Here is a 23,050-nt window from a genome sequence, read left to right on the forward strand (position 1 = left end):
CTTAAAAGATGGAGTAAAGGTGGCCATAGATAATATCGTACGAAACAACGGTGTGTGTATGGTGGGAAGAGAGGCGACCGATATCGGCAGAAGATTTGGATATCGGTCGGCTCAGCGATTGGGCTGGACGGAAAATTTTGATCGGGTGCCTTTGAAGGGATCCAAACATTGGCCATTGTTAGTGCTGAATCATCGGATACAGGTAGAATTCTATTGTTTCTATTGTATATCTGATGATTCAGCTCTACACGTGTGTATTGAAACGAATGATCTTTCTTGGAAACATCTTTTCCAAGAAAGATTGTAATTGTTACGTCTATGGCCACCTTTAGGCCTTTTAAATGGGTGGAGGTCCAGGCAATCCCTATCTTAAAAGATGGACTAAGCCTTTGGGACCAGTGTTGGTGTTGTCAGTCTCTCTCTTTTAAAAAACTAATGTCAGTGGAAGATTAAGCCCTTGGAGACCAGTCCCTTGGTCAGGAGACACTTATCCCAAAGACAGGTTACTATGCAGGGAGGTGGCAGCCTATGAAAAATGTCCAGAGGTAAACAGTTAGGGACCACCATATGGGCCCCACCTAGGGTTGCCACCTATCTAGATTTCCATATTAGCAAATCTGGACAGGACATTGAAGTGAATGACATGGCGATCAGCCAATCGCTGATGTCATCAGTCCTGCCCCACGTCAACCACCTCGCCCCCCACGTGATCTGGTCCGTCCCCCATGTCATTGGCCTGCCCCTGCCCGTTTTTCCTAAAGGAAAAAGGTGGCAACCCTAGCCCCACCGCCTAGGGTTGCCACCTCTTCTGGGGACGGAAAATGGGCAGGGGGCGGGGCAGGGCTGGTGATGTCAGGGGTGGGGAGGTGATGTCAGGGGCAGAATCACTTATCGCCATGTCATTATTTTCAGTGTCCTGTCTGGATTTCCTAATTTGGATTTCACCCAGACAGCTTTTCCAAATATCGGGCTGAAATTCGGACAGTTGGCAACCCTACCACCGCCCCAGGCTTGAACTGCTGGAACCTTGAGGTCAAGTTCTGCAGCAGCCCCTGATACCCCAGCCTAACAGTGCAGCATACAGCGAGCCTGGCTTATTATCCTTGAGTGTAGCTTAGCACTGGGGGGGGGGGGGTAAATGTCATCCGAGCTGGGGCACTCACTTATTATACATATGTGAGCCTCAATATGGCAATCCACACCGGGAGCTTTATACCAGTGGAGATAGACTTGCAAGGGGGCATTTTGAAAAAAAAAAATGTATACTGTATGTATATATATATATATATATAGAGAGAGAGATATATAAAAAATGTATATAGATATATTTTTTCTTGAATAATATCTTTGAACTGGAGGAAGTCTGCACTTCCAGTGATGAAAACAATACTTATATCATAGGTTGCCCTTTAATTTGTATCAGTCACACTGGCCTTCAGTGAGCAGCAGTATTTATGTTTATTTCATCAGTTAACCCAGCCAACGAAAGAATTGTGCTTCCTCAGTCTAGGGCCAGATGTTACACACGCGGAGAATCTGTAACCACAGAGCGCCAGGCCCCCTGTAAAAAAATCTTCAGAGGTGCCCATCGCATTCTGATCCCTCCTGCCCACTTGACATCCCGCCTCTGCCCTGCCCACGTCCTGCCTCCAACCAGGCCCGGATTTGTGGAAAGGCCACCTAGGCCCGGGCCTAGGGCGGCAGGATTTTAGGGGGGCAGCATGCTGCCCAACCACACCCACATTGATTAAAAAACACTGGGGATGCGCAGGAGATACAATAATTTTTAAGATTTCCAGTGCACCAATCCCCATTGCTCCAGTCCAGATAATGAAAATTTGCACGAAGAAAGGGGACAGGGGCGACGAACGACGGTGGGCCTAGGGGCGCCCACTATGTAAATCCGGCCCTGCCTCCAACCCTCCCCAATTTGCACCCCCCTTCCTTGCCGCAGGTAAGAGAACGGCTGAGAAGCTTGGTGGAAAAGCTTAGGTTGGAGCAGGTGTTTCCAGGCTTTTAAACCCAGGAACCATATTCAAATGTAAAAAGAGTTGGGGAGCAACATAAGCCTGAAAATTGTTCCAGGGGGTTATTAATATGGAAAAAAGACAAATATATTGTAACACTATTTTGGGCTATACAGACCAACGGGGTTAATCACCAGCTAGTGCACTAGAGCATGGGGTACACGTGACTCTAACACTTCAGGCTAGGGCCTTCGCTAAATGGAAGATTAAAGGTGTGGTATAACTACAACTCCCACCGGCTACTGTGCAATAAAACAGGAAAAGAATGGGCGCCAGGAGGTTCTTGCAGTCAAACAGAATAAAACTTGTATTTGTCAGAGACAAGTGATCCACAGGGTTGTACTTACAAAACCACAGAGGCCCCAGCAGATAATCATGACATGGCTACAACATGTCCCTCAGACAGCACATTGAAACTCCCTGAGGCGATAGCATAACACCCGGATAGATACACCCTCAGGATCTCAGCACCGTGACCTGGATCCCACACGTTGGATCAGGGAACTTACTAGCCCTTATTCCCTATTAGGCTGGGTCCCTATACTACAGGCCAATAGGCTGTTCATTGCAGAGAAAAACGGGACTTTCCAGTACAAATGAGGGACTTCGGGTTGAGCTGTCAAAAGAGGGACTGTCCCCTCTAAAAACGGGACAGTTGGGAGGTATGCAAACATTTCTCAGTGGCATGAAAGCCCTAATTGCCTGGTTCCATCTCCCATTCACTGTGGAATTCAGACAAAGAAGTTTTGCTGTGGAGGGACCTGGGTGAGGGGCTTTACACTAAAACCATTGCATTGTGGGTAAAAACATGACGCCATTTGTAAACGTGCCATAACAACGATTACACGTACAGCGTGGGGGTGTTTAGAAAACGTACAGACAGAGACACTGATATTCTCAGGTGCTTAAACCACACAGTGTCAACCATTCAAAACGCCTCATAACGTTTATGTTTTCCCTTCAAAGGCTCAAGGCGCCTTAAACAATAAATCCCACCCATTTAATGACGGAGTTTGTTTTGCCGCCCCTCCCCCTCATAGCGTCACTTCCACGTTTCCTAGACGACTAGGGGGGGAGAGCGCCTGTCTCCGGGAGCATCACGTGGTAGGCAGGATTTGTTGGGTTTTTTTTTACAGCGAAGAGGCGGGGTTTTGCCCTTGGCGTCATGCCTACGTCTGTTTCCTTCCCACTCTACGCGACGTCACTGTCGACGCCCCCGCTAGCGCAGTGGGAGGTGGGAAGGCCAAGCCGGAAGTGGGATTAATAAGGCGGCAGGCACTTCCTGTTCGCTTGTATGTGGAGTCTGGAGAAGGAAACGACAGGAACGGCGGCGGAGCTGTGACCTAGCGGTCGATCCCGGTGAGTTCCTCTTGTTCAGGTTACTTTTCTGACGCCTTTATTCTTTATACAGACCGAGTCTGTAGAACTCCATGAGGCAGCCTTCTCCCTCACTTTAGCGCGTAAGGCTCCTACTTTTCCGTGTTAGGCCCCAAGGTTTCTTCCCTGTACTTATCAGCTGGGCACGATGGACAAGGCCCTGACAACATTAGGGGCATTTTGTGTCACCGTTTATAGCTTCTACTGTTGTTGTGGAACTTCAGCTCTCGCAGTTTTAATTTAACAACATCTGTACCTGCTGGAGTTTAGACAGATACTTGTTTTAATCAACCCACTCCTCCTCTGAGGCTTCTGTCTGGCTCACATTGTCACAGAGGGGAGTCCAATGTAAAATATAGTCTCAAAACGAGCTTTTACTCTAAAACAAATCTGTTTGGGCTGATGTCAGACTGAATCAATTCAATCAATATTCCAGTCTACTTAAAGGGGTTGTTTACCTTTAAATTAACTGTTAGTATGGTGTAGAGAGGGATATTATGAGACCATTTCCAATTGACTTTCATTTTTTATTATTTGTGGTTTTTGAGTTATTTAGCTTTTTATTCAGCAGCTCTCCAGTTTGCAGCATCAATGATCTGGTTGCTAGGGTCCAAATGATCCTAGCAACCATGCATTGATTTAAATAAGAGACTGGACTACGAATAGGAGAGGCCTGAATAGAAAGATGAGTAATAAAAAGTAGCAATAACAATACATTGGTAGCCTTACAGAGCATTTGTTTTTTAATGGGGTCAGTGACCCCCATTTGAAAGCTGGAAGGAGTCAGAAGAAAAAGTCAAATAATTCAAAAAATATAAACAATGAAGACCGATTGGAAATTTGGCCGTTCTAAAAGTTAACATAAAGGAGACCCACCCCTTTAAAGGGGTTCACATTTCTATTAACGTTTAGTATAATGTAGAGAGTGGTATCCTGAGACAATTTGTATTTGGTTTTCATTTTTTTTATTTGGGGTTTTTGAGTTATTTTGCTTTTTTTTTTATTCAGCGGTTTGCAATATCAGCAATCTGGTTGCTAAGATCCAATTGACCGTAGCAACCATGCACTGATCTGAATAAGAGATTGGAATTTGAATAGGAGAGGTCTGAATAGAAAAATGAGTAATAAAAAGTAACAATAATAATATATTTGTAGCCTTCGGGCAGACACACACTCAGATTCGTGGAAATTATAGTCGACCGGCGTCAAATCTCCTCTTTTTAGGGGCGACTAATTTCCTCAAACTGCCTTCCCATCGGCTAGAATGATGGGATGGCACTCGTTTTTTCGAAGTCGCCCAAAGCGAAACCTCAGGCGACTTTGGAAAACGAAGCGCTCAGAGTGCCATCCCGTCGGCAATTTACATTCTAGCCGGCGGGAAGGCAGTTCAGGGAGATTAGTCGCCCCGAGGAAGAGGAGATTTGGCGCCGGCTGACCTCCCCGAATCTGACCGCGTGTCTCTGAGCATTTGTTCTTATATGTGTCAGTTGGAAATAGAAGGCAAATAATTCAAAACAATAAAAAATAAAGTAACGCAGTTGAAAAGTCGCTTAGAATTGGCCATTCTATAACATACTAAAAGTTAACTTAAAGGTGAGCAGTCCATTTAAGGCCATGTTTTCACTGTACTCATGAATAATTTATGTATATGATTATTGAAAGCAGTTGTCCCCGTCCCTTCTACAATGTTCCAGGAGTCAGAACCATTAGTGCAGGGAATGTAAACAAACACACCTTTTAATTCCAAACGCATTTACCCGTAACCACACGTCCCTTCAAAGGGTTGTTCACCTTTAAATTAGCTTTTCGTATGAAGTAGAGAGATATATTCTGAGACAATTTGCAATTGGTTTTCATTTTTTATTATTTGTTTTTTTTTTAGTTATTTAGCTTTTTATTCAGCAGCTCTCCAGTTTGCAGTTTCAGCCATCTGGTAGCAAGGGTCCAAATTCCCCTAGCAACCATGCAGTGATATGAATAAGAGACTGGAATATGATTAGGAGAAGCCTGAATAGAAATATGAGTAGCAAAAAAGTAGCAGCAACCATAAATGTGTAGCCTTATTGAGCATTTGTTTTTAGAAGGGGTCAGTGACCCCCGTTTTAACCATGCACTGATATGAATGAGAGACTGGAATATGATTAGGAGAGGCCTGAATAGAAATAAGAGTAATATAAAGTAGCAGCAACCATAAATGTGTAGCCTTACTGAGCATTTGTTTTTAGAAGGGGTCAGTGACCCCCCGTTTGAAAGACGGAAATAGTCAGAAGATAGAGGCAAATGATTAAAAAGCCATATACAATGAAGACAAACTGAAAAGTTGCTTAGAATTGACCATTTCATAACATACTAAAAGTTAACTTCAAGGTGAACCACCCCTTTCATGAATAACGTAAAGTTGCTTAGAATGACGTTCTCTTTCAGTATGTAACATGGGTGCAGTTCCCCTTTAACTGATCATATTAAAGTTGATGTGGATGAATTATTGGTACCCAAAACAAATAAAAACGGAAGCCTTGCAGTGCAGTCGTTTTTCTTTCATCGATTCCCATTCAGAATGCTTAATTAGACAAAAGTAGTAAAAAATAATTCAGGATAAAGAGGATTTAATTATTTATTTTTAATTATTTTCTACTGCAGCTAAAAACTTAAGGATTGGCATATATATTAACCCTTTAATACAGTGGTGTCCAAATCGGGCTGTACCATTAGACCTTTAGTTGCTGATCAGTAGATCTCAAGACACTGTCAACAAGCAGCTTGTCTAAATCACCTTTCTGGGTTTTTTTTATTTTTTTTCCATTCAAATATTTATTCTGTTAAAGTGCCTAAGAAATAATTGTTTTTATTATAAATCAAAAATATAATTTAATATTTTTCCATGTAACCGAATGCTAACAATGATATTAGGGAGGTAGTTCATAATGGGACAACATCACGGAAATCTCACTATACCTTAATATGGTGTAGGTAAAATATCGCTGCACAGTTCCTGCTGATAAAGGCTCGTTGTATGGTTTTCACTTGGGTAATTCTGGTAAAGGAGGAAATAGTCTGCTTAACATTAAAGGGGAAGTGGATCTACTAATAGTGACACTTATTCTTAAAATTCCTCTTTTAATATAACTTTGTGAGTTCTGATGAATAGGGTTCTCTGTTTATCACCCGTATCGGCCAATATCTGTCTGTCCTACTGTATAGTGCTATGGAATGTGTTAGAAATGTGAGATTTTGTGCAAACCACAGATTTTAGCATATATATGTTTATCTACATTTGTTCCTCTGATGTCTGCTCTCATCTTTTTGCTGTTGCTCAATTATTCCCTTGCCAGACTGCTATAGAGTGCACCTCCCAGATCACTTTAAAGATCAGCTGCCTTTCTATGAGGGATTGAGATGCCGGCATCTGGAATAATATCCATTAAACTGGTTGCTCACCTTGAGTTAACTTTTAGTAGGATGTAAAGAGGGGTATTCTGAAACAATCTGCAGTTGGTTTTAATTTTTTATTATTTGTGGTTTTTGAGTTATTTAGCTTTTTTATGCTTCAGCTCTCCAGTTTGCCGCTTCAGCACTCTAGTTGCTAGGGTCCAAGTTACCCTAGCAACCATGCATTAAATTCAATAGGAGACTGGACTATGAATAGGAGAGGCCTGAATAGAAAGGTTATAGTGATGTGCATGTTGAGAATTTCTTGACCCGCACCCAACCCTAACTCGTCCCTCCTGAACCGCCTGGGCCCGCTTCTGCCCTGTTTTTTTTTATAGCCCTGCCAGCAGTGAAGTCACAAAAGGGGCGGGCGGCACAGGCGGAAGTCTATAAATTCCGGCACCGGTTGCCGGCGGTACTAGAAGATTTTGTATATTTATTACTATTCTTTTTTTTTTTTTCATTTTAAAATATTAAGGGATACATGTACTGTTAATATGAATGAATTTTGTTACAACAGCGCCACCTGCTGGTCAGTTTCCCACCAGTCTGACCACCAAGTAGTCAAGGAAGTTGTCAGGAGAAAGAAAGTGGCTGCTCTGATGTTCTTCTGCTTAGGAGACAATTGGAAACCTCTCTCAAATCTTTCCTAAGCAGAAGAACATCAGAGCAGCCTCTTTCTCTCTCCTGACAACTTCCTTGACTACTTGGTGGTCAGACTGGTGGGAAACTGACCAGCAGGTGGCGCTGTTGTAACAAAACTCATTCATATTAACAGCACATGTATCCCTTGATATCTTTGAATGAAAAAATAATAAATAATGAATGTAAATTACAAAAGTGCTTAGGATAGCACTCTCACCAATTTTAAATTCACTTATTTTAAAAGTTTATTTATCCTTTAAAATAAGTATTCTATAATATACTAAAAGTTAACTTAAAGGTAAAACACCCCTTTAGGCGTGACGTAAGTGTTCATCGTACAACAACACTGTTTCGTTAAAGAGAGAGTTGTTTTAATGATCGGCTGTAGAACTATGTGCATAGAAAAATTGAAAGGACTCTTGGCTTCAAAGTCACAAAGAGCTGGCAGGGCAATACATTTGCTTTCTTCTTATAATAAAAACTGGTTTGTTTCTCTGCAAAACATATTTGGGCTTGTTTAGTGCTGTTCCTTTTGCCCCAGGCTGGGCAGGTTGTTTTCCTTCTCATTGCTATTTACCCTTTAGCGTTTACCATCCTTGTGAGATAAAGTGACTTCCCCAAGGCAACAAGATGCTGATACTGAGCCAAATGTAGGGTTTGGCCAATGCTCTGTTCTCTTTTGTGTAATGAAAAAAGGATTTTCCATTTGTTTAGATCTGAACAAAGCAAAATACATAATTTCTCTGCCGGTGTACTATATTTTTGGAACTGCGTTTTACAGACATGTTCCTGATAAACATCTAGCTAACAAGGGAAAGTTGTGCTCACCGCTATTTTTTAAAAACATTAAGCAGGGGTGCAATGAGACTGCGACCACAAAATTCACATAGACAAATACAAGAGGTCCCTGCACTCAACCCATTATCAATAAATTAATAAAGGTATATGTCATGGTAAAACATGGTTTTTTTTTTTGTTTTTTTTTTCCAAAACGCATCAGTTAAAACGCATCCAGCAGACTTCTGCACTGAAATCCATTTTTCAAAAGAGCAAACTGATTTTTTTTTTTTATATATATAAAATTTTGAAATCTGACATGGGGCTAGACATATTGTCAGGTTCCCAGCTGCCCCCAGTCATGTGACTTGTGCTCTGATAAACTTCAGTCACTCTTTACTGCTGTACTGCAAGTGGGAATGATATGACCCCCCCCCCCCTTCTCCTGCAACCCCAGCAGCCTAACAGAACAATGGGAAGGTAACCAAATAACAGCTCCCTAAGGCTGGCCATAGATGCAAAGATCCGATCGTACGCATACAATTTTCGGGCTATGTGTGGAGAGTCCCGACATTTTTCGTCCGGCGGAGATCGGCCGTTTCGGCGGTCAAACGGGTTAGAAAATTTCTGCCGGCTGCCGATAATATCTCTGCATGTATTGCCTATCGTATGATTTTCAGTGGGAGACTGTTACTAGCTTTGTCAGTGGCAGAACATTGGCTGATCTGTTCTTTTGTACTTTATTTGATCGGAATGGTATGACTTTGATCTGAATGGTTAGTGGCAGGTCGGGAGATGGGAAAGTCCGATCATACGTTGATTCGTACGATCGGATCTTTGCGTCTGTGGCCATCTTAACACAAAATAACAGCTGCCTGGTAGATCTAAGAACAGCACTCAATAGTAAAATCCAGGTCCCACTGAGACACATTCAGTTAAAGAGGCCATACACTATAAGATCCGCTCGTTTGGCAAGGTCGCCAAACGAGCAAATCTTAACCCGATGTGCATACTAATGGCTAGGCGATATCGGATGAATCCGAACGTTTGGCTCTGGAGCCGAACGATCGGATTACAATACTATGAATGGGCTCTGTCGTGTCGCAGGACCGCGTCAACTAGCCGATGCGGTCCTGGATCGTACAAAAAAAATCAACTTCACCGATATCTGGCTGATTTTTGACCTATCGATCGGGAGGGCCCGTCAGGAGCCCCCATGCTTGGGCAGATAAGCTGCCGTATCGGTCTAAAGGACCGATATCGGCATCTTTAATCTGCCCATGTATGGCCACCTTACTTACACCTACTTACATTAAGTAGGAGAGATAACAGCCTTCCAGAAAGTATTTCCATCCTAAAGTGCAGGCACAAGTCACATGACTGGGGGCAGCTGGGAAACTGACAATATGTCTAGCCCCATGTCAGATTTCAAAATTGAATATAAAAAAATCAGTTTACTCTTTTGAAAAATGGATTTCATTGCAGAATTCTGCTGGATCAGCACTAAAACATGTTTTTCCCATGACAGTATCACTTTAAGCTTCTAAAAATGCCTTACCCTTTAAACAAAACAGGGATTGTTTGTCCATATATTGCAAAAGCTGGCCAGCTAGCTAAGCAACAGATGAGCCACTTATAAGTGGTTGCTATGGCATTCATATAATGTGTTATTGTAGAGACTACATTGCTTGGGTATAGAGAGAGGACAGTGCTTTGCATTATGTAACCTATTTACTGATGCAGTTTTATGCCGTTTATAGGCAGAAAGGGAGGTAAAGCAGCTTGAATGGGGATTTGAAGAGATGTTCTATTAATAGTGCAAGTATGGGTGTATATTTCCTTCATGGCTTAATGCTTCCAGAAATGAGCTCCTCACCACTCCTGTTTTATCTGCCTGTTATTAGCCATGGCCAAAATAAGTTTTTATTATGGGTTTTATATCAGTCGGCCAGTGTCCACTGTAATACATCAAATCCTGTGATACATGCTGAAGTCTGCATTGCCTGCTTATGTCTAGTTGCATGGGACCTGTTATCCACAATGCTCGGGACCTGGGGGTTTCCATATTACGGATCTTCATACTTTAAATCTACTAGAAAATAATATAAACATTAAATAAACCCAATAGGCTGGTTTTGCTTCCAATAAGGATTAATTACATCTTAGTTGGGATCAAGTACAAGCGATTGTTTTATTATTACACAGAAAAAGGAAATCGGTTTTTATAATTTGGATAAAATGAAGTCTATAGGAGACGGGCTTTCCATAATTCGGAATAATTGGTTTCCGGATAATGGATCCTGTACCAGCTAAGCATTCTTTTGCAAGAAACTATGTGTACACTTAGGAACTGGTCAGTCCCAGGCAATAAGTGAGCTCATTGGTTTGCTTTTTTTTGTTATAAATGGACCAGGATGAGATCTGACTGGCCAGCTGTCAGCGACACTACTCGGGTCACAAATCCACACGCTTGCTATACAGACACACTATTTTTTGTGGGATTTAATGGTAGAAAGCTGCTTAAATGTCTTTATAGGCTTTTGGTGGTGGCTTCAAGCCTATAGATCAGTGCTGTCTCGCTAGTGCAGCCCCTGAGTGGGGTAAAGCTGTAAAAGTCCCAACAAAACTGCATCTGGCTCACTGGCCTCATGTTGAATGGCTTCAGCCTAGTTTAATCTAATGTTGTGTTGTAAAGGGGGAGTATTGCCTGCTATAGACCAGCTCTTTAAATGATCAGTAACCTCATTTTTAGTTAAAAAAAATAATTTTCATTCTACTCTAAGGGGCACATTTACTTTGCTCGAGTGAAGGAATAGAATAAAAAAAAACTTCAAATTTCGAATGTTTTTTTTGGCTACTTCGACCATTGAATTGGCTGCTTCGGTCTTCAACTACGACTTCGAATCGAACGATTAGAACTAAAAATTGTTTGAATATTTGACCATTCGATAGTCTAAGTACTGTCTCTTTAAAAAAAAAAAAAAACCTACTGCCCCTACTTCGCCACCTAAAACCTACTGAGGTGCAATGTTAGCCTATGGGGATGGTCCCCATAGGCTTTCCTATGTTTTTTTGGTCGCAGAAAAATTGTTCGATCGATGGATTAAAATTGTTCGAAGTAGAAGGATTTACATTCGGCAGTCGAATATCGAGGGTTAATTAACCCTCGATATTCGACCATATGTAAATCTGCCCCTAAGACAAATTAAACTTTTAAATAATTGTCTTTATTAAGAAACAACTTGCCGAAACTCCGCTTGCACTCCTCTTAAGAAAAGGCGATCCATTGTGCGGCGCTCGATTTCTCCTCCCTGGCTATAAGGAAAGCAGGGAGGGGAAATCGAGCGCCGCACAACGGATCACCTTTTCTAAAGAGGAGTGCAAGCGGAGTTTCGGCAAGTTATTTCTTAATAAACACTTAGCGATTTAAAAGTTTAATATGTCTGTGTTTTTTTTGGAGTTTTTTTCCGTTCTACACGAACAATTTTTTTTAATAAAAAAAAAATTGATGTTACTGGTTCTTTAAGCTGCATGTTTTGACCTTTTATGTTGCTTTGGGGATACCATTATAACTTACTACAACATGCATTTGTGTGCTAGCAGTAGTAGTAAACCTTTAAAATAAGTGACAATTTTTAGAGGTTTATAATTATTTTCCTAAGCAGAAGAACATCAGAGCAGCCTCTTTCTCAACAACTTCCTTGACTACTTGGTAGAGTCCAATTTCTAAGACCGCATCCCGCGACCTGCATATTTACCCACTTTGATCCGCCAACAGGAAGTGATTGTGCTGCAAATGGGAAGTGACATCATAAAACGTGGTGCGGGGGACAGAAACAAGTTTTGTAAAACTTTAAAAGGAGTAAAATATAGACACAATTACATAAGATAAGAAATTTAGCTCAGACCCGCAGACGCACATCTATATCCGCACCTGAAAATCCTCCCCTCATTCCGCAGGGTCCTCGCTTTTTTTTGCGGGTACCTGACCCGCTGCAGGACTTCTTGATGGTCTGAGCGGTGAGAAACTGAGCAGCGGCTGGTGCTGTTGTAACAAAATGTATTCATATAAACAGCACATGTATCCCTTGATATCTTGGAATGAAAAAAGAATAAATAATCTAAGTGACAAAAGTGCTTGGAATAGCGCACTCATCAATTTTACATTCACTTGTTTTAAAGGTTTACTTATCCTTTAAGTGCTCACCTGCCAATCTCATCCCATGGGGCTTTAAACAAAAGCGACAATCATTTCTATCGTTTTGTTCCACTGAAATGTGTGGTCTGCTAATGTGCCTTATTTAGATCCCTCAAGAATGCAAAGGCTGTGCCGACTTGTGAATATTTAACCAGATTATCTGTTCCCGATTGGCTGCATTGCTGAACATCTTGTTGCTATTTACATACGGCATGTGCCTCCCTAGAAAGTCTGAAAGCCGTGCGAGACGTAATACAGTATTACTTCCTATCAACAGAAGTGCCGGGAACAATCCGCTGCTCACTCGCTGACTCTCTTCCCGTACCCTTGGATAAAAAAAACAAACTGGGTCAGGATTTGCCTCTTATTTTTTTTTTTGTGCATTGGATTCCGTTCACTGCTTACTGACTGTGCATAGGAATTCAATAGGGTATGTATTTTTTTACCCTTGCTCTCACAATGCCATTGCAATGTTAGAATGTTTTGTTTGTTTTTTTTGTGCCACCTCTCCCTTTAAAATAATACCATAAATATACATTTTGATTATATTTAAATATCCTGAAGTGTACTAGCGGAAAAGCAGAAGCCTTTGGATGATGTTGAACTATAACTCAGGGAGGGACATAGGTTACCGTCCGCCTTCGACAGGACCGAGCATACCAACTACAACACAGATGGAAATCCTTGATTAATACAGAAAACTGAATCGGAGGGAACACAAGCCACGTTTTTTGGATGGGGGCTCTGCAACTTTGTTCCATGTGTTTCCTGTTATGAGAAGATGCACTTTAATGGAGTAAAACGTTGTGGCAACCTTTCCCACGGAGCAAAGGTTACATTTTACTGGAAACCTGGGAATTTTCTGAAATATGTCATAACGCTGCTGTCAGTGAGTGAGCAAACCAGGATGAATTAAAGGATAAGTAAACCTTTAAAATCAGTTAATGTAAAATTGATGAGAGTGCTATACTAAGTAATTTGTATTCATTGTTTATTTTGTTTTTATTCCAAGATATTAAGGGATATTTGTACTGTTAATATGTATGAATCTTGTTACAACAGCGCCACCTGCTGGTCAGTTTCCCACCAGTCTGACCAGCAAGTAGTCAAGGAAGTTGTCAGGAGAAAGAAAGAAAGGCTGATGTTCTTCTGCTTAGGAAAGATTTGAGAGGTTTTTAATTTTTTTCCTAAACAGAAGAACATCAGAGCAGCCTCTTTCTTTCTCCTGACAACTTCCTTGACTACTTGGTGGTCAGCCTGGTTTGTATAGAATGAAAAAAAAAAACCCACCAAGCCATATGTAACTTTGAAATCGCAAAGTCTTTATTAAAAAAATAACTTACTGAAAATCCGCTTGCAATCTTCTTCAAAAAAGCTAACAGGGCGACAATCCACTGTGCGATGCTAGATTTCTCCTCCCTGACTATCTCCTATAGAAGTCAGGGTGGAGAAATCAGGCACCACATGATGGATCGTCACTGCGTCGCCTTTTCTGAAGACAATCGGTAAGTTATTTTTTTAATAAAGTTACATATGACTTGGTGTTTTGTTTTTTTCGTTCTATACAATTTTTTTTTTTTTTTTTTTAAATGACGTTACTGGTCCTTTAAAGGAAAACTATACCCCCAAAATAAATAAATAAGCAACAGTTTATATCAAATTAAGTGACATTAAAGAATCTTACCAAACTGGTATATATATTTATAAGTAATTATTGCCCTTTTTAACATCTCTTGACTTGATTACCCATTTCGTGATGGTCCGTGTGCTGCCTAGGAGATCACCTGACCAGTAACACTAAAACTCTAACTGTAACAGAAGTTGGAAGCAAAAGACAGAAATCTGTCTGTTAATTGGCTCATGTGACCTAACATGTTTGGTTTGTTTGTGTGCACCGTAAATCCTACGATCGCAGGGGGCGGCCCTTATCTTTTAAAATGGCAATTTTCTTTTTATGATTACCCAACTATTAAAGATTCTATTGTTATGAAAACTGTTTATTTGCATGAAGCAGGGTTTTTCATATGAGCTGTTTTATGCAATATCTCTTTATAGAGACCTACCGTTTGCTTTTATCAGTACATGTATTCCTTTAATATCTTGCAGTGAAAAAAGAATAAATAATGATTGTACTTAAAATGTAATTTTCTTTAATTTTACATTCACTTATTTTAAAGGTTTAAACTGGACTGTTTAAAGTCAAAGTCACGGAATGCAGCTGGGTATTTCCCATAAGGGGATTAGTATATAGGATCTGGTCAAGCTCTGATCCTATACAGTTGTTTCTTTTTATAGCACCACTTTCAGGCCTTTTCTGGGAACTCTGCAAACTGTCAGGACATTCACAAAGGAGAAGTGGAGCTTTTAGTAAACTGGCGTGAAATTCCAACTCCTGTCTGACACCCATTGATCCACCTGGGTGTCCATGCATGTATCCAGGAGCAGCTTGTAAATGATCTGCCTGCATCTCATGTGTTCATGTATTTCACATTTCTAATAAGCAGATCGTTTGCTACCATGAAGCGTTGTGTCTGTGTAGGGGCAGTTGTTTGCACCAATGGTAGCCTTCTTAAAGGGGCGGTTCACCTTCAAATTTGCAAATGGCCTTCATTATTCTTTACAGCTTTTGAGTTATTTGCTTTTGTCTTCTAACTCTTTCTAGCTTTCGAAGGGAGTCACTGACCCCAGTAGGCAAAAAGTATTTCTCTGTGAGGCTACAATTTAATTGTTATTGTTACCATTTATTCTATATATACCAATCAGTCTTTCTACTCTACTTCTATTAGTCTTTTATTCAAACTACTGCATGGTTGCTAGGGAAAATAACATCCCATTTAGACTGTAAGCCCTACCTGGTAGGGTCCTCCATGCTTTTGTCTCCTTGACACTGAGCATCTAATCTCTAATGTAATTATATTTTATGTTCAATTTAATTGTATTGCTAATAATGCACTTGTTACTTATTAGTATGCAAATTAGGGGTGGGGAGGGAAATCACATGACTGTCACAAAACAAGGAAGTAAAAAACATTTTCCCCTTCCCACCCTAATTTGAATATGCTAATTGGGATTCGGATTGTATTCGGCTGAATCTTCCAAAATAGTGTATTCGCAGTGACCCCTTGTTTGTTACTACTAATTTATTGTTTTGCTGTACGGTGCTTTGCCCTCAAGGGGCTCTATACAAATAAAAATATACATACATCACAGCAACCAGATAATTGCTGAAATTCTGTACCAAACTGAAGAGCTCCTGAACAGAATTACTGAAAATCCATAAAATATATATTTAAAAAAAAAAAAGACCTATTCCAAACTGTCTTGTAATATTACTGTCTCCATCATACTCAAACTAAAAGTTAAAGCTGATTTGCCCCTAAGGGGCTGTTCTCTTTTGAGTTAACTTTTAGTATGATGTAGAGAGTGATATTCTGAGACCATTTGGTGTTTTTTTTTAAATTTATTTATTTATAAATTTATTAATTTATTTATTTATTTTAGCATTTTATTTAGCAACTCTTCAGTTTGCAATTTCAGCCATCTGGTTGCTAGTAGGGATGCACTGAATCCAGGATTCGTTTCGGGATTCAGCCTTTTTCAGCAGGATTTGGCCGAATCCTTCTGCCCGGGCCAAACCGAATCTGAATCCTAATTTGCATATGCAAATTAAGGGCGTGGAGAGAAATCACTTGACTTGGTCACAAAACCTATGTAAATTAGGATTCGGATTCGATTTGGTATTCCATATGTCTGCATGTAGTAGGGAAGGAGAAACTAACTATATACTACAGACAATGACACAATGCTAGCACCACTTCTCGTTTGTTGAACAACGTTCGTCCGTACACAAAGCAAACGATACGGTTATATCTGTTCATATGATCGTTATCCGTGGATGGCATATTGTAAGGTAAAATAAGTCAGACAATCGTTTAACAATACGATCTTTCATCGCAGAACGATAAAAGTATGGCCACCTTAAGAACAGCACTCGATACTAAAATCCAGGTCCCACTGAGACACATTCAGTTACATTAAGTAGGAGACACAACAGCCTGCCAGAAAGTAGTTCCATCCTAAAGTACAAGCACAAGTCACATGATTGGGGCAGCTGGGAAACTGACAATATGTCTAGCCCCATGTCAGATTTCAAAATTAAATATAAAAAAATCTGTTTGCTCTTTTGAGAAATGGATTTCAGTGCAGAATTCTGCTGGAGCAGCACTATTAACTGATGTGTATCCCTTTAAAGGGGTTGTTCACCTTTCAGTAAACTTTTAGGGGCAGATGTATTAAGGGTCGAATATTGAGGGTTAATTAACCCTTGATATTCGACTGGGGAATTAAAATCCTTCGAATATCGAAGTCGAAGGATTTTGCGCAAATAGTTCGATCTAACGATCAAAGGAATAATCGTTCGATCGATGATTAAATCCTTTGGATCGAACGACTTGAAGGATTTTAATCCATCGATCGAAGGATTATCCTTCGACCAAAAAAAGATAGCCAAGCCAATGGGGACCTTCCCCATAGATTTTCAAATCTAGATTAAGAAAGGATATTGGTCTGTAATTTTCATCTTTAGTGGGGTCTTTAGATGGCTTGGGTATGGCTGAGGGTTATTAACCCTCGATATTCGACTGGGAATTAAAATCCTTCGACTTCGAATATCGAAGTCGAAGAATTTTGCGCAAAATACTTCGATCGAAGGAATATTCGAAGGATTTTAATCTAACGATCGAAGGATTATCCTTCGAACAAAAAAACTTAGGCAAGCCTATGGGGACCTTCCCCATAGGCTAACATTGACTTCGGTAGCTTTTAGGTGGCGAACTAGAGGGTTGAAGTTTTTTCTTAAAGAGACAGTACTTTGACTATCGAATAGTCGAACGATTTTTAGTTCGATTCGAAGGTCGAAGTAGCCAAAAAAACACTTAGAAATTCGAATTTTTTTTTAAATTTCTATTCCTTCACTCGAACTTAATGAATGGGCCCCTTAGGGCTCTTACTCACTTGCGTTCTGACCTGCGCTCCCCTGCGTTCCGTTTTTTGGCGTTCAGCCGCAGGGGAGCGCAGGAATAGACGCATGTCATTATTTCAAATGGGGCTGTACTCACTCAGGCGCGTGTAGGCGCCGAACGCAGGAAAAATGCAGCACGTTGCGTCTCAACCTGCGTTCGGCGCCTACACGCGCCTGAGTGAGTACAAACCCATTTGAAATAATGACATGCGTCTATTCCTGCGCTCCCCTGCGGCTGAACGCCAAAAAACGGAACGCAGGGGAGCGCAGGTCAGAACGCGAGTAAGAGCCCTTAGTGTGTTATAGAATGACCAAGTCTAAGCAACAGTTTGCTTAAATGATCCAGGCGCTTTTTATGTGTTTACGTTGTGTTGCAGTGCTACATATCTCTCCAAAGTGTTAGAGGCTCCTTTTTACTTTTGTCAAAGGTTGTGTCCCTCTGGCTACTCTGCAAGACTCGTGGCTACAGAGACCGGGTGATGCAAACATTGAACCATTGTCTTGATTCTGTTTTATTTACATGGGATGTTGTATGTGATCCCTTGATACTTTTAGTCTAGCTCAATCTTCTTTGTTCTGATACACAATATCCAGGTTTCCTGTGTGATTTCCTTAAAACTTCCTTGCTTTGTTTGTGCACACACTGCATACCATGATAGTCTACACATTTTCTTTTTTTGTTAAGGGGGTGTCGGACCTATTTATTTTGTATTAAAATAACAGCAGATCTGTTTCAGAACTACCGATTAAATGAGGCTCCTTCACTTTACTTTCAATAAATAGGTCAATATAAATTGTTGCTTTTCTGTTAATTGCTGATGCACATATATGTATGTCTAGTTATACAAGTATAGGACCTGTTATCCAGAATGCTCGGGACCTGGGGATTTCCGGATAACAGATCTTTCCATAATTTGGATCTTCATACCTTAAGTCTACTAGAAAATCATATAAACATTAAATAAACCCAATAGGCTGGTTTTGCTTCCAATAAGGATTAATTATATCTTAGTTGGGATCAAGTACAAACTACTATTTTATTATTACACAGAAAAAGGAAATCATTTTTAAAAATTTGAATTATTTGGATAAAATGGAAGATGGGCATTCCGTAATTCAGAGCTTTCTGAATAATGGGTTTCCGGATAACTGATCCCATACGTGTATTTGTTTTTATCTGCATGGTGGACAATTCAGTCCTTAAATGGGTTGTTCACCTTTTAAGTTAACCTTTAGAATAACTTGGAGAGTGATATTCTGAGACAATTTGCAATTGGTTTTTATTTTTTGCGGTTTTTGAGTTATTTAGCTTTTTATTCAGCAGCTCTCCAGTTTGCAATATCTTCAATCTGGTTGCTGGGGTCCAACTTACCCTAGCAACCATGCACTGCTTTGAATAAGAGACTGGAATAGGAGAGGCCTGGATAGAAAGAGGGGTAATAAAAAGTAGCAATAACAATGTGTAGCCTTACAGAGCATTTGTTTTTTAGATTTAAAAGCATGAAAGAGTCGGATGAAGAAGGCAAATAATGCAAAAACGATAAAAAAAATAAGTAATGAGGACCAATTGAAAAGTTGCTTAGCATTAACCGTTCTGACATACTAAAAGTTCACTTAAAGGTGAACCAACCCTTTAACGTTGGTAGTATGGACGAAAGATCTTTTGTACGATCAATGGTCGTGGGAGAGATCCTAGTTGTAGCATGTGTAACACCTTATGGGAGACGGCATTTTCGTTATTCTGAGCTTACTGGATAATGGGCTTCTGGATAACAAATCCCATACCCAGGGGCATTTTGGAGATGATCTTTCTGTAATTCCAGAGGTTTCTGTATAACAGGTTTCTGGATAACTGCTGTTAGTAAAAGGTTTGCTGCTGCTGCATTGTTAGCTGTCCGGACAGGTCTTTTAGCAAACAACATACATTATGTGGCTGCAAGGAAGGAAATGCGTAACCGTGTGTTTCCTCTTGCTGATGTAACAAAAGAGGTCACATGCAGATCTCTTGGAAAGGCCACACTCACCTGTAGTTATTCAGTGACCGCATTGTATATCCTTTTATACAAAAAAAAGCTGCAAAGAATTTCATGCTGTGAAAAGGATAAAGGGATTCTGTCATGATTTTTATGATGTAGTTTTTATTTCTAAATTACACTGCAAATAATTCACTCTACAATATAAAATGTCATTCCTGAACCAACAAGTGTATTTAGTTGTAATATTGGTGTGTAGGTGCATCTCAGGTCATTTTGCCTGGTCATGTGCTTTCAGAAAGAGCCAGCACTTTAGGATGGAACCGCTTTCTGGCAGGCTGTTGTTTCTCCTACTCAATGTAACTGAATGTGTCTCAGTGGGACCTGGATTTTACTATTTTATCTTGTGTTAGGGAGCTGCTATCTGGTTACCTTCCCATTGTTCTGTTAGGCTACTGGTGGGAAGGGGGGTGATATCACTCCAGCTTTCAGTACAGCAGTAAAGAGTGACTGAAGTTTATCAGAGCACAGGTCACATGACTGGGGGCAGCTGGGAAACTGTCAATATGTCTAGCCCAATGTCAGATTTCTAAATTAAATATAAAAAAAAATCTCTTTGCTCTTTTGAGAAATGGATTTCAGTGCAGAAGTATGCTGGAGTAGCACTATTAATGAGCAGCTCTATTAAAGGATAAGTAAACGTTTAAATTAAGTGAATGTAAAATTGATGATAGTGCTATTCTAAGCTCTTTTGTAATTTACATGATTTATTTTGTTTTTATTCCAATATATTAAGGGATACATGTACTGTTAATATGAATGAATTTTTTTTTACAACGGCGCCACCTGCTGGTCAGTTTCCCACCAGTCTGACCACCAAGTAGTCAAGGAAGTTGTCAGGAGAAAGAAAGAGGCTGCTCTGATGTTCTTCTGCTTAGGAAGGATTTGAGAAAGGTTTCTAATTATTTTCCTAAGCAGAAGAACATCAGAGCAGCCTCTTTCTCTCTCTCTCTCTCCTGACAACTTCCTTGACTACTTGCTGGTCAGACTGGTGGGAAACTGACCAGCAGGTGGCGCGGTTGGAACAAAATTCATATTAACAGTACATGTATTCCTTAATCTCTTAGAATGAAAAAAGAATAAATAATGAATGTAAATTACAAAAGTGCTTAGAATGGCGCACTCATTAATTTTACATTCCCTTATTTTAAAGGTTTACTTATCCTTTAACTGATGCGTTTTGAAAAAAAACAAACATTTTTCCCATCACAGTATCCCTATAAAAAAAATGTCCATTGAGGTAAGAGTAAATGTTTGGGAAAGTCCAAGGGGCTTTAATAATCGCATAAGGATGTTGACTAGCCATTTGCCCCTAGCAGGTGACTGTTCCAATTCAAAGAGAGGTAGTGGCTGAGCCTGACATATTTGGGCTATTGTTTGGGCAACTGCATGTGACCCTGATAGCAAAATATCTTTACATTTTTCCACACCTCTGCTTCTCCCCTCAAGGGATGGCTGTAATTATTACAGTAATGGGTTTTCAGTAAAGTCTCAACACTGCTATAGATTTGTAATACGTGTTCCCTGCTCTGGATTTCTTCTACACCTTTCAGTTTGCAAATACTTATTTGTTTTTCCTTTTCTTTAACAGTCAGCAAGAAGGAAACATGAAAACTGGCTGTAGCATTGGGGAAAAGCCCAAAGGAGGGGGAGGTAAGTGAGCTTTGTTTGTTCTATATTTTTTTTTTTTACAGGGATCTGCTGTATTCTCAGGCCAGTGACCTTATCACAGGCATTTGTTTCACATAAACGTTCAGATCCTCAAGAGTGTCTGTGTCTCTTTAAAGGTGATGGCTACCTATCTGCAAAGTGAAAGCCGTTGCGAAATAAAACGTATTTTCCTTACTTAAAATTGCTTGCACTTACCCTGCAGAATACACCAGGTTTTAGTGCATGACCTGTCTATATCCAGTCATTTGCTTTGCATTAAAGGACAATTAAACCCAAAAAATTAATGTGGCTAAAATTGCCATATTTTATATACGGAACTTATTGCTCGAGGCTAAAGTTTCAACTTGTCAATAGCAGCAATGATCCAGGACTTCAAACTTGTCACAGGGGGTCACCATCTTGGAAAGTGTCTGTGACACTCACATGCTCAGTGGGCTCTGATTGGCTGTTGAGAAGCTAAGCTTAGGGCTCGTCACTAATTATGCAGCAGAAAATGAACTTCCCTGGCTGTAATATAAGCTGATGCTACAGGTTTGCTGATTATTCAATTCTGATGCTAATTGCACTGGTTTCTGTGCATTAATTACTAATCAGCCTTATATTGTGACATTTCTATTCTATGTGTACTGTATATTGTGAGTGGGTCCCTAAGCCAGTAAGTGACAGCAGCACAGAGCATGTGCAGTGAATCAGCAGAAAAGATGGGGAGCTACTGGGGCATCTTCTTTCAAAGCATCATTTGTGTTAAAGCGTCCTAATCGAGAAAAATGTTGGTTTTTACAAAGTCCTACCACTTTGCAAACCGGTGGACATGTTTAAAGTAAGAGTTCACAAGGTGTAGCCATTTCCAGGTAACTGGTACCGGTTGCTTCCCATTATCGGCAGATCACCAGGAGCCTTACACTTATAGTTACAGTAGAACCCCCATTTTATGGTTTTTCACGGGGCCAGCAAAAAATGTTGTAAAATCCGGGAAAATTTAAAATAAGGGAAATGTGTTTTAAATTAATTTTTCTTCAAGTACTGAAAGGATATAAGCACAGGAGTCTGATTTACATTGACATACAATATTTACTGTGTTTAATAATAGGGATGCACCGAATCCTTCTGCCCGGCCGAACCGAATCCTAATTTGAATATGCAAATTAGGGGCGGGATGGGAAATACCATGACTTTGTCACAAAACAAGGAAGTAAAAAAATGTTTTCCCCTTTCCACCCCTAATTTGCATATGCAAATTCAGATTCGGTTTGGTATTCGGCTGAATCTTTTGCGAATGATTCTGGGGTTCGGCTGAATCCAAAATAGTGGATTTGGTGTATCCCTAGGTAATAACAAGGGTTAAACATTGCAGTGTTAATGTTACTCTATGGGGGGCATGTGCACAACTCTCTGTCAGTCACATACACAACCTAAAGCAATAAGTGATTGGTGCAGGACTGTATAAGGGCCAGACTCATTGCAATTGACCATTTACAGGCAGAACCATGGCAAAATATACATCTGGTTAGTATTTTAAATAGGGATGCGCCGAATCCAGGATTTGTTTGGGATTCGGCCAGGATTTGGCATTTTTAGCAGGATTTGGATTCGGCCGAATCCTTCTTCCCAGCCGAACTGAATCCAAAATCGCGACTTTTTGTCATAAAGTAAGGAAGTACCGTAAAAAAAAAAAAAAAAAAAAAAAGTTTCCCCCTTCCGAACCAATTCAGATTTGGTACGGTATTCGGCCGAATCATTTGCGAAGGATTCACTGCATCCCTAATTTTAAACCTTTATTTCACAAATAACATTCATAGAGGGGGAAAAAGCAGTTTTTTGGAAACATCAATTTTTAGGGATGCACCGAATCCAGGATTTGGTTCGGGATTCG

General features: G+C 40.2%; 1 protein-coding gene across 1 annotated transcript in view; it reads left to right on the forward strand.

Annotated features, from left to right (window-relative positions):
- The first annotated feature begins 3,338 nt into the window (after positions 1-3,338).
- The window catches only part of etv3.S (ETS variant transcription factor 3 S homeolog), a 35,601-nt gene continuing 15,889 nt past the window's right edge, over positions 3,339-23,050 (forward strand). The window contains 2 exon segments of the mRNA NM_001094966.1: positions 3,339-3,386; positions 21,098-21,159. Of these exon segments, the coding sequence (NP_001088435.1) occupies positions 21,114-21,159 (46 nt within the window). The 5' untranslated portion in view covers positions 3,339-3,386; positions 21,098-21,113.

Source organism: Xenopus laevis, chromosome 8S (assembly GCF_017654675.1).
Source record: "Xenopus laevis strain J_2021 chromosome 8S, Xenopus_laevis_v10.1, whole genome shotgun sequence".
Classification (NCBI taxonomy): domain Eukaryota; kingdom Metazoa; phylum Chordata; class Amphibia; order Anura; family Pipidae; genus Xenopus; species Xenopus laevis.